The sequence below is a fragment of the Oncorhynchus nerka genome, linkage group LG11, assembly GCF_034236695.1.
Source record: "Oncorhynchus nerka isolate Pitt River linkage group LG11, Oner_Uvic_2.0, whole genome shotgun sequence".
Taxonomy (NCBI): domain Eukaryota; kingdom Metazoa; phylum Chordata; class Actinopteri; order Salmoniformes; family Salmonidae; genus Oncorhynchus; species Oncorhynchus nerka.
Window position 1 is genome coordinate 32054152 of NC_088406.1, and position 12554 is coordinate 32066705.

Here is a 12554-nt window from a genome sequence, read left to right on the forward strand (position 1 = left end):
AAGTGATACCACCATTACTACACCGACAGTAACATTAACTGTGGACAGAATTCCCCCAACTACGTTGACAGTCAGGTCAAGTGATGCCACCACTGCCTCAACAGTCACTTCAAGTGATGCCATCACTCCCTCAACTACACTGATAGTAAATTCAGAAAATGCCACATGGACACCCACTTCAGGTGATGCAACCTCTTCCTCAACTACATCAACATTCACTTCAAGTGGTGCCACCACTCACTCAATAGTAGCTTCAAGTGATGCCACCGCTACTGCATCAACATCAGAAGTCTCTTCAAGTGATGCCACCACTCCTTCTACAGTCACTTCAAGCAATCCCACCACTCCCTCAACAGTCACTTCAAGTGTTGCCACCTTTCCCTCGACATCAATCTTCACTTCAAGTGATGCCACCACTCCTTCTACATTCACTTCAAGCAATCCCACCACTCCCTCAACAGTCACTTCAAGTGATGCCACCTCTCCTCGACATCAATCTTCACTTCAAGTGATGCCAACTCTCACTCAAATACATCAATAGTCACTTCAGACGATACTACATCAACAACCACTTCAAGTGATACCACTACTACACCGACAGTAACATTAACTGTGGACAGAATTCCCTCAACTACGTTGACAGTCAGGTCAAGTGATGCCACCACTGCCTCAACAGTCACTTCAAGTGATGCCATCACTCCTCAACTACACTGATAGTAACTTCAGAAAATGCCACATGGACACCCACTTCAGGTGATGCAACCTCTTCCTCAACTACATCAACATTCACTTCAAGGGGTGCCACCACTCACTCAACAGTAGCTTCAAGTGATGCCACCGCTACTGCATCAACATCAGCAGTCTCTTCAAGTGATGCCACCACTCCTTCTACAGTCACTTCAAGTGTTGCCACTTCTCCCTCGACATCAATCTTCACTTCAAGTGATGCCACCACTCCTTCTACATTCACTTCAAGCAATCCCACCACTCCCTCAACAGTCACTTCAAGTGTTGCCACCTCTCCCTCGACATCAATCTACACTTCAAGTGATGCCACCACTCCTTCTACATTCACTTCAAGCAATCCCACCACTCCCTCAACAGTCACTTCAAGTGATGCCACCTCTCCCTCGACATCAATCTTCGCTTCAAGTGATGCCACCTCTCACTCAACTACATCGATAGTCACTTCAGACGATACTACATCAACAATCACTTCAAATGTTGCCACCACTGCCTCAACTACACTCATAGTAACTTCAGAAAATGACACATGGACACCCACATCAGGTGATGCAACCACTTCCTCAACTACATCAACATTCACTTCAAGTGATGCCACCTCTCCCTCAACTACATTGACTTTCACTTCAAGTGTTACCACCACTACTACGCCGACAGAAATATTAACTGTGGCCACAATTCCTTCAACTACATTGACAGTCACTTCAAGTGATGAAACCACTGCTTCAACAGTCACTCCAAGTGATGCCACCAATCCCTCAACTACATCAACATCAAATTCAAGTGGTGCCACCACTCACTCAACAGTAGCTTCAAGTGGTGCCACCGCTACTGCATCAACATCAGCAGTCTCTTCAAGTGATGCCACCACTCCTTCTACAGGTACTTCAAGCAATACCACCACTCCCTCAACAGTCACTTCAAGTGTTGCCACCTCTCCCTCGACATCAATCTTCACTTCCAGTGATTCCACCACTCCTTCTACATTCACTTCAAGCAATCCTACCACTCCCTCAACAGTCACTTCAAGTGATGCCACCTCTCCCTCGACATCAATCTTCACTTCAAGTGATGCCAACTCTCACTCAGCTTCAAGTCATGCCACCGCTACAACATCAATTTCAGTAGTCTCTTCAAGTGATGTAACCACTCCCTCAACAGTCACTCCAAGTGATGCCACCAATCCCTCAACTGCATCGACATCAACTTCAAGAGATGCCACCACTACTACATTGGCATTAACAGTCATTTCAAGCGATTCCACCACTCCCTCAGAAACCACATCAAGTCATGTCACCACTCCCTCATCTACATCAATAGTTACTTCAAGTGATGCCACCACTACTACATCAAGATCAGCAGTCACTTCAAGTGATAACACTGTTCCTTCAACATTCACTTCAAGTGGTACCACCGCTACTACATCAACATCAGCATTCAGTTCAAGTGATGCCATCTCTCCCTCAACATCAACAGTCACTTCAAGTGATGGCAGCACTCCCTCAACAGTCTCTTCAAGTGATGCCACCACAACTACATCAACATCAGCAGTCTCTTCAAGTGATGCCACCACTCCCTCAACTGAATCGACATCAACTTCAAATGATGCCACCACTCCCTCATCTACATCAGCAGTGACTTCAAGCGATAACACTGTTCCGTCAACATTCACTTCAAGTGGTGCCAAAGCTACTACATCAACTTCAGCATTCAGTTCAAGTGATGGCACCTCTCTCTCGACATCAATATTTACTTCAATTGATGCCACCACTCCCTCAACAGTAGCTTCAAGTGATGACACCGCTACTGCATCAACATCAGCAGTCTCTTCAAGTGTTGCCACCTCTTCCTCGACATCAATCTTCACTTCAAGTGATGCCACCACTCCTTCTACATTCACTTCAAGCAATCCCACCACTCCCTCAACAGTCACTTCAAGTGAAGCCACCTCTCCCTCGACATCAATCTTCACTTCAAGTGGTGCCACCACTCACTCAACAGTAACTTCAAGTGATGCCACCGCTACTGCATCAACATCAGCAGTCTCTTCAAGTGATGCCACCACTCCCTCAACAGTCACTTCAAGTGATGCCACCTCTCCCTCGACATCAATCTTCACTTCAAGTGATGCCACCTCTCACTCAACTACATTGATAGTCACTTCAGACGATACTACATCAACAACCACTTCAAATGTTGCCACCACTGCCTCAACAGTCACTTCAAGTGATGCCATCACTCCCTCAACTACACTGATAGTAACTTCAGAAAATGACACATGGACACCCACTTCAGGTGATGCAACCACTTCCTCAACTACATCAACATTCACTTCAAGTGGTGCCACCACTCCCTCAACAGTCACTTCAAGTGATGCCACCTCTCCCTCAACTACATTGACTTTCACTTCAAGTGTTACCACCACTACTACACCGACAGAAATATTAACTGTGGCCACAATTCCTTCAACTACATTGACAGTCACTTCAAGTGATGAAACCACTGCTTCAACAGTCACTCCAAGTGATGCCACCAATCCCTCAACTACATCAACATCAAATTCAAGTGGTGCCACCACTCACTCAACAGTAGCTTCAAGTGATGCCACCGCTACTGCATCAACATCAGCAGTCTCTTCAAGTGATGCCACCACTCCTTCTACAGTCACTTCAAGCAATCCCACCACTCCCTCAACAGTCACTTCAAGTGTTGCCACCTCTCCCTCGACATCAATCTTCACTTCAAGTGATGCCACCACTCCTTCTACATTCACTTCAAGCAATCCCACCACTCCCTCAACAGTCACTTCAAGTGATGCCACCTCTCCCTCGACATCAATCTTCACTTCAAGTGGTGCCACCACTCACTCAACAGTAGCTTCAAGTGATGCCACCGCTACTGCATCAACATCAGCAGTCTCTTCAAGTGATGCCACCACTCCCTCAACAGTCACTTCAAGTGATGCCACCTCTCCTCGACATCAATCTTCACTTCAAGTGATGCCACCACTCCTTCTACATTCACTTCAAGCAATCCCACCACTCCTCAACAGTCACTTCAAGTGATGCCACCTCTCCTCGACATCAATCTTCACTTCAAGTGATGCCACCTCTCACTCAACTACATCGATAGTCACTTCAGACGATACTACATCAACAACCACTTCAAATGTTGCCACCACTGCCTCAACAGTCACTTCAAGTGATGCCATCACTCCTCAACTACACTGATAGTAACTTCAGAAAATGACACATGGACACCCACTTCAGGTGATGCAACCACTTCCTCAACTACATCAACAGTCACTTCAAGTGATGCCACCTCTCCTCAACTACATTGACTTTCACTTCAAGTGTTACCACCACTACTACACCGACAGAAATATTAACTGTGGCCACAATTCCTTCAACTACATTGACAGTCACTTCAAGTGATGAAACCACTGCTTCAACAGTCACTCCAAGTGATGCCACCAATCCCTCAACAGTCACTCCAAGTGATGCCACCTCTTCCTCAACTACATCAACTTTAACTTCAAGTGATACCACCACTACTACACTGACAGTAACATTAACTGTGGACAGAATTCCCCCAACTACGTTGACAGTCAGGTCAAGTGATGCCACCACTGCCTCAACAGTCACTTCAAGTGATGCCATCACTCCCTCAACTACACTGATAGTAAATTCAGAAAATGCCACATGGACACCCACTTCAGGTGATGCAACCTCTCCCTCAACTACATCAACATTCACTTCAAGTGGTGCCACCACTCACTCAACAGTAGCTTCAAGTGATGCCACCGCTACTGCATCAACATCAGCAGTCTCTTCAAGTGATGCCACCACTCCTTCTACAGTCACTTCAAGCAATCCCACCACTCCCTCAACAGTCACTTCAAGTGTTGCCACCTCTCCTCGACATCAATCTACACTTCAAGTGATGCCACCACTCCTTCTACATTCACTTCAAGCAATCCCACCACTCCTCAACAGTCACTTCAAGTGATGCCACCTCTCCTCGACATCAATCTTCACTTCAAGTGATGCCACCTCTCACTCAACTACATCAATAGTCACTTCAGACGATACTACATCAACAACCACTTCAAGTGATACCACCACTACTACACCGACAGTAACGTTAACTGTGGACAGAATTCCCTCAACTACGTTGACAGTCAGGTCAAGTGATGCCACCACTGCCTCAACAGTCACTTCAAGTCATGCCATCACTCCGTCAACTACACTGATAGTAACTTCAGAAAATGCCACATGGACACCCACTTCAGGTGATGCAACCTCTCCCTCAACTACATCAACATTCACTTCAAGTGGTGCCACCACTCACTCAACAGTAGCTTCAAGTGATGCCACCGCTACTGCATCAACATCAGCAGTCTCTTCAAGTGATGCCACCACTCCCTCAACAGTCACTTCAAGTGATGCCACCTCTCTCTCGACATCAATCTTCACTTCAAGTGATGCCACCTCTCACTCAACTACATCGATAGTCACTTCAGACGATACTACATCAACAACCACTTCAAATGTTGCCACCACTGCCTCAACAGTCACTTCAAGTGATGCCATCACTCCCTCAACTACACTGATAGTAACTTCAGAAAATGACACATGGACACCCACTTCAGGTGATGCAACCACTTCCTCAACTACATCAACAGTCACTTCAAGTGATGCCACCTCTCCCTCAACTACATTGACTTTCACTTCAAGTGTTACCACCACTACTACACCGACAGAAATATTAACTGTGGCCACAATTCCTTCAACTACATTGACAGTCACTTCAAGTGATGAAACCACTGCTTCAACAGTCACTCCAAGTGATGCCATCAATCCCTCAACAGTCACTCCAAGTGATGCCACCTCTTCCTCAACTACATCAACTTTAACTTCAAGTGATACCACCACTACTACACTGACAGTAACATTAACTGTGGACAGAATTCCCCCAACTACGTTGACAGTCAGGTCAAGTGATGCCACCACTGCCTCAACAGTCACTTCAAGTGATGCCATCACTCCCTCAACTACACTGATAGTAAATTCAGAAAATGCCACATGGACACCCACTTCAGGTGATGCAACCTCTCCCTCAACTACATCAACATTCACTTCAAGTGGTGCCACCACTCACTCAACAGTAGCTTCAAGTGATGCCACCGCCACTGCATCAACATCAGCAGTCTCTTCAAGTGATGCCACCACTCCTTCTACAGTCACTTCAAGCAATCCCACCACTCCCTCAACAGTCACTTCAAGTGTTGCCACCTCTCCCTCGACATCAATCTACACTTCAAGTGATGCCACCACTCCTTCTACATTCACTTCAAGCAATCCCACCACTCCCTCAACAGTCACTTCAAGTGATGCCACCTCTCCCTCGACATCAATCTTCACTTCAAGTGATGCCAACTCTCACTCAACTACATCAATAGTCACTTCAGACGATACTACATCAACAACCACTTCAAGTGATACCACCACTACTACACCGACAGTAACGTTAACTGTGGACAGAATTCCCTCAACTACGTTGACAGTCAGGTCAAGTGATGCCACCACTGCCTCAACAGTCACTTCAAGTCATGCCATCACTCCATCAACTACACTGATAGTAACTTCAGAAAATGCCACATGGACACCCACTTCAGGTGATGCAACCTCTCCCTCAACTACATCAACATTCACTTCAAGTGGTGCCACCACTCACTCAACAGTAGCTTCAAGTGATGCCACCGCTACTGCATCAACATCAGCAGTCTCTTCAAGTGATGCCACCACTCCTTCTACAGTCACTTCAAGCAATCCCACCACTCCCTCAACAGTCACTTCAAGTGTTGCCACCTCTCCCTCGACATCAATCTACACTTCAAGTGATGCCACCACTCCTTCTACATTCACTTCAAGCAATCCCACCACTCCCTCAACAGTCACTTCAAGTGATGCCACCTCTCCCTCGACATCAATCTTCACTTCAAGTGATGCCAACTCTCACTCAACTACATCAATAGTCACTTCAGACGATATTACATCAACAACCACTTCAAGTGATACCACCACTACTACACCGACAGTATCATTAACTGTGGACAGAATTCCCTCAACTACGTTGACAGTCAGGTCAAGTGATGCCACCACTGCCTCAACAGTCACTTCAAGTAATGCCATCACTCCGTCAACTACACTGATAGTAACTTCAGAAAATGCCACATGGACACCCACTTCAGGTGATGCAACCTCTTCCTCAACTACATCAACATTCACTTCAAGTGGTGGCACCACTCACTCAACAGTAGCTTCAAGTGATGCCACCGCTACTGCGTCAACATCAGCAGTCTCTTCAAGTGATGCCACCACTCCTTCTACAGTCACTTCAAGCAATCCCACCACTCCCTCAACATTCACTTCAAGTGTTGCCACCTCTCCCTCAACATCAATCTTCACTTCCAGTGATTCCACCACTCCTTCTACATTCACTTCAAGCAATCCCACCACTCCCTCAACAGTCACTTCAAGTGATGCCACCTCTCCCTGGACATCAATCTTCACTTCAAGTGATGCCAACTCTCACTCAGCTTCAAGTCATGCCACCGCTACAACATCAATTTCAGTAGTCTCTTCAAGTGATGTAACCACTTCCTCAACAGTCACTCCAAGTGATGCCACCAATCCCTCAACTGCATCGACATCAACTTCAAGAGATGCCACCACTACTACATCAGCATCGGCATTCAGTTCAAGTGATGCCATCTCTCCCTCGACATCAACAGTCTCTTCAAGTGATGCCACCGCTACTATATCAACATCAGCAGTCTCTTCAAGTGATGCCACCAATCCCTCAACTGCATCAACATCAACTTCAAATGATGCCACCACTCCCTCATCTACATCAGCAGTCACTTCAAGCAATAACACTGTTCCTTCAACATTCGCTTCAAGTGGTACCACCGCTACTACATCAACATCAGCATTCAGTTCAAGTGATGCCATCTCTCCCTCGACATCAACAGTCACTTCAAGTGATGGCAGCACTCCCTCAACATTCTCTTCAAGTGATGCCACCACTACTACATCAACATCAGCAGTCTCTTCAAGTGATGCCACCACTCCCTCAACTGAATCGACATCAACTTCAAATGATGCCACCACTCCCTCATCTACATCAGCAGTGACTTCAAGCGATAACACTGTTCCGTCAACATTCACTTCAAGTGGTGCCAAAGCTACTACATCAACTTCAGCATTCACTTCAAGTGATGCCACCTCTCCCTTAACATCAATATTCACTACAAGTGATGGCACCTCTCTCTCGACATCAATATTTACTTCAATTGATGCCACCACTCCCTCAACAGTAGCTTCAAGTGATGCCACCGCTACTACATCAACATCAGCAGTCTCTTTAAGTGATGCCACTACTCCCTCGACATCAATATTCACTTCAAATAATGCCACCTCCCACTCAACTACATCGACAGTCACTTCGGACGATACTACATCAACACCCACTTCAAGTGATGCCACCACACCGTCAAGTACATTGACAGTCAGTTCAAGTGTTGCCACCACTCTGTCAACAGTCACTTCAAGTGATGCCACCTCTTTCTCAACTACATCAACGGTCACTTCAGGTGATGCCACCACTACTACACCAAGAGTAACTTCAAATGCTGCCATCATTCCCTCAACTACATCAACACCCACTTCAAGTGATGCCACCTCTCCCTCAACTACATTGACTTTCACTTCAAGTGTTACCACCACTACTACACCGACAGAAATATTAACTGTGGCCACAATTTCTTCAACTACATTGACAGTCACTTCAAGTGATGAAACCACTGCTTCAACAGTCACTCCAAGTGATGCCACCAATCCCTCAACAGTAGCTTCAAGTGATGCCACCGCTACTGCATCAACATCAGCAGTCTCTTCAAGTGATGCCACCACTCTCTCAACAGTCACTCCAAGTGATGCCACCTCTTCCTCAACTACATCAACTTTAACTTCAAGTGATACCACCACTACTACACCGACAGTAACATTAACTGTGGACAGAATTCCCCCAACTACGTTGACAGTCAGGTCAAGTGATGCCACCACTGCCTCAACAGTCACTTCAAGTGATGCCATCACTCCCTCAACTACACTGATAGTAAATTCAGAAAATGCCACATGGACACCCACTTCAGGTGATGCAACCTCTCCCTCAACTACATCAACATTCACTTCAAGTGGTGCCACCACTCACTCAACAGTAGCTTCAAGTGATGCCACCGCTACTGCATCAACATCAGCAGTCTCTTCAAGTGATGCCACCACTCCTTCTACAGTCACTTCAAGCAATCCCACCACTCCCTCAACAGTCACTTCAAGTGTTGCCACCTCTCCCTCGACATCAATCTACACTTCAAGTGATGCCACCACTCCTTCTACATTCACTTCAAGCAATCCCACCACTCCCTCAACAGTCACTTCAAGTGATGCCACCTCTCCCTCGACATCAATCTTCACTTCAAGTGATGCCAACTCTCACTCAACTACATCAATAGTCACTTCAGACGATACTACATCAACAACCACTTCAAGTGATACCACCACTACTACACCGACAGTATCATTAACTGTGGACAGAATTCCCTCAACTACGTTGACAGTCAGGTCAAGTGATGCCACCACTGCCTCAACAGTCACTTCAAGTCATGCCATCACTCCGTCAACTACACTGATAGTAACTTCAGAAAATGCCACATGGACACCCACTTCAGGTGATGCAACCTCTTCCTCAACTACATCAACATTCACTTCAAGTGGTGCCACCACTCACTCAACAGTAGCTTCAAGTGATACCACCGCTACTGCATCAACATCAACAGTCACTTCAAGTGATGCCACCTCTCCCTCGACATCAATCTTCACTTCAAGTGATGCCAACTCTCACTCAACTACATCAATAGTCACTTCAGACGATACTACATCAACAACCACTTCAAGTGATACCACCACTACTACACCGACAGTATCATTAACTGTGGACAGAATTCCCTCAACTACGTTGACAGTCAGGTCAAGTGATGCCACCACTGCCTCAACAGTCACTTCAAGTCATGCCATCACTCCGTCAACTACACTGATAGTAACTTCAGAAAATGCCACATGGACACCCACTTCAGGTGATGCAACCTCTTCCTCAACTACATCAACATTCACTTCAAGTGGTGCCACCACTCACTCAACAGTAGCTTCAAGTGATACCACCGCTACTGCATCAACATCAGCAGTCTCTTCAAGTGATGCCACCACTCCTTCTACAGTCACTTCAAGCAATCCCACCACTCCCTCAACATTCACTTCAAGTGTTGCCACCTATCCCTCGACATCAATCTTCACTTCCAGTGATTCCACCACTCCTTCTACATTCACTTCAAGCAATCCCACCACTCCCTCAACAGTCACTTCAAGTGATGCCACCTCTCCCTCGACATCAATCTTCACTTCAAGTGATGCCAACTCTCACTCAGCTTCAAGTCATGCCACCGCTACAACATCAATTTCAGTAGTCTCTTCAAGTGATGTAACCACTCCCTCAACAGTCACTCCAAGTGATGCCACCAATCCCTCAACTGCATCGACATCAACTTCAAGAGATGCCACCACTACTACATCAACATCAGCAGTCACTTCAAGTGATAACACTGTTCCTTCAACATTTACTTCAAGTGGTGCCACCGCTACTACATCAGCATCAGCATTCAGTTCAAGTGATGCCATCTCTCCCTCGACATCAACAGTCTCTTCAAGTGATGCCACCGCTACTATATCAACATCAGCAGTCTCTTCAAGTGATGCCATCTCTCCCTCGACATCAACAGTCACTTCAAGTGATGGCAGCACTCCCTCAACATTCTCTTCAAGTGATGCCACCACTACTACATCAACATCAGCAGTCTCTTCAAGTGATGCCACCACTCCCTCAACTGAATCAACATCAACTTCAAATGATGCCACCACTCCCTCATCTACATCAGCAGTGACTTCAAGCGATAACACTGTTCCGTCAACATTCACTTCAAGTGGTGCCAAAGCTACTACATCAACTTCAGCATTCAGTTCAAGTGATGGCACCTCTCTCTCGACATCAATATTTACTTCAATTGATGCCACCACTCCCTCAACAGTAGCTTCAAGTGATGCCACCGCTACTACATCAACATCAGCAGTCACTTCAAGTGATGCCACCACTCCCTCGACATCAATATTCACTTCAAATACTGCCACCTCTCACTCAACTACATCGACAGTCACTTCGGACGATACTACATCAACACCCACTTCAAGTGATGCCACCATACCCTCAAGTACATCAACTTTAACTTCAAGTGATACCACCACTACTACACCGACAGTAACATTAACTGTGGACAGAATTCCCCCAACTACGTTGACAGTCAGGTCAAGTGATGCCACCACTGCCTCAACAGTCACTTCACGTGATGCCATCACTCCCTCAACTACACTGATAGTAACTTCAGAAAATGCCACATGGACTCCCACTTCAGGTGATGCAACCTCTTCCTCAACGACATCAACATTCACTTCAAGTGGTGCCACCACTCACTCAACAGTAGCTTCAAGTGATGCCACCACTCCTTCTACAGTCACTTCAAGCAATCCCACCACTCCCTCAACAGTCACTTCAAGTGTTGCCACCTCTCCCTCGACATCAATCTTCACTTCCAGTGATTCCACCACTCCTTCTACATTCACTTCAAGCAATCCCACCACTCCCTCAATAGTCACTTCAAGTGTTGCCACCTCTCCCTCGACATCAATCTTCACTTCCAGTGATGCCACCACTCCTTCTACATTCACTTCAAGCAATCCCACCACTCCCTCAACAGTCACTCCAAGTGATGCCACTTCTTCCTCAACTACATCAACTTTAACTTCAAGTGATACCACCACTACTACACCGACAGTAACATTAACTGTGGACAGAATTCCCTCAACTACGTCGACAGTCAGGTCAAGTGATGCCACCACTGCCTCAACAGTCACTTCAAGTGATGCCACCTCTCCCTCGACATCAATCTTCACTTCAAGTGATGCCACCTCTCACTCAACTACATCGATAGTCACTTCAGACGATACTACATCAACAACCACTTCAACTGTTGCCACCACTGCCTCAACAGTCACTTCAAGTGATGTAACCACTCCCTCAACAGTCACTCCATGTGATGCCACCAATCCCTCAACTGCATCGACATCAACTTCAAGAGATGCCACCACTACTACATCGACATTAACAGTCATTTCAAGCGATAACACTGTTCCTTCAACATTTACTTCAAGTGGTGCCACCGCTACTACATCAGCATCAGCATTCAGTTCAAGTGACGCCATCTCTCCCTCGACATCAACAGTCTCTTCAAGTGATGCCACCGCTACTATATCAACATCAGCAGTCTCTTCAAGTTATGCCACCAGTCCCTCAACTGCATCGACATCAACTTCAAATGATGCCACCACTCCCTCATCTACATCAATAGTCACTTCAAGCGATATCACTGTTCCTTCAACATTTACTTCAAGTGGTGCCACCGCTACTACATCAGCATTCAGTTCAAGTGATGCCATCTCTGCCTCGACATCAACAGTCACTTTAAGTGATGGCACCACTCCCTCAACAGTCTCTTCAAGTGATGCCACCGCTACTACATCAACATCAGCAGTCTCTTCAAGTGATGCCACCAATCCCTCAACTGCATTGACATCTTCTTC

General features: G+C 46.3%; 1 protein-coding gene across 1 annotated transcript in view; it reads left to right on the forward strand.

The window, feature by feature from the left end:
• LOC115137759 (mucin-2-like) overlaps positions 1–12554 on the forward strand; it is a 32958-nt gene that overhangs the window by 20281 nt on the left and 123 nt on the right. The window contains exons 7-12 of the mRNA XM_065024060.1: positions 2020–2148; positions 2221–2424; positions 2527–2829; positions 10949–11021; positions 11661–12074; positions 12189–12504. Of these exons, the coding sequence (XP_064880132.1) occupies positions 2020–2148; positions 2221–2424; positions 2527–2829; positions 10949–11021; positions 11661–12074; positions 12189–12504 (1439 nt within the window). The remainder of the gene's footprint in view (positions 1–2019; positions 2149–2220; positions 2425–2526; positions 2830–10948; positions 11022–11660; positions 12075–12188; positions 12505–12554) is intronic.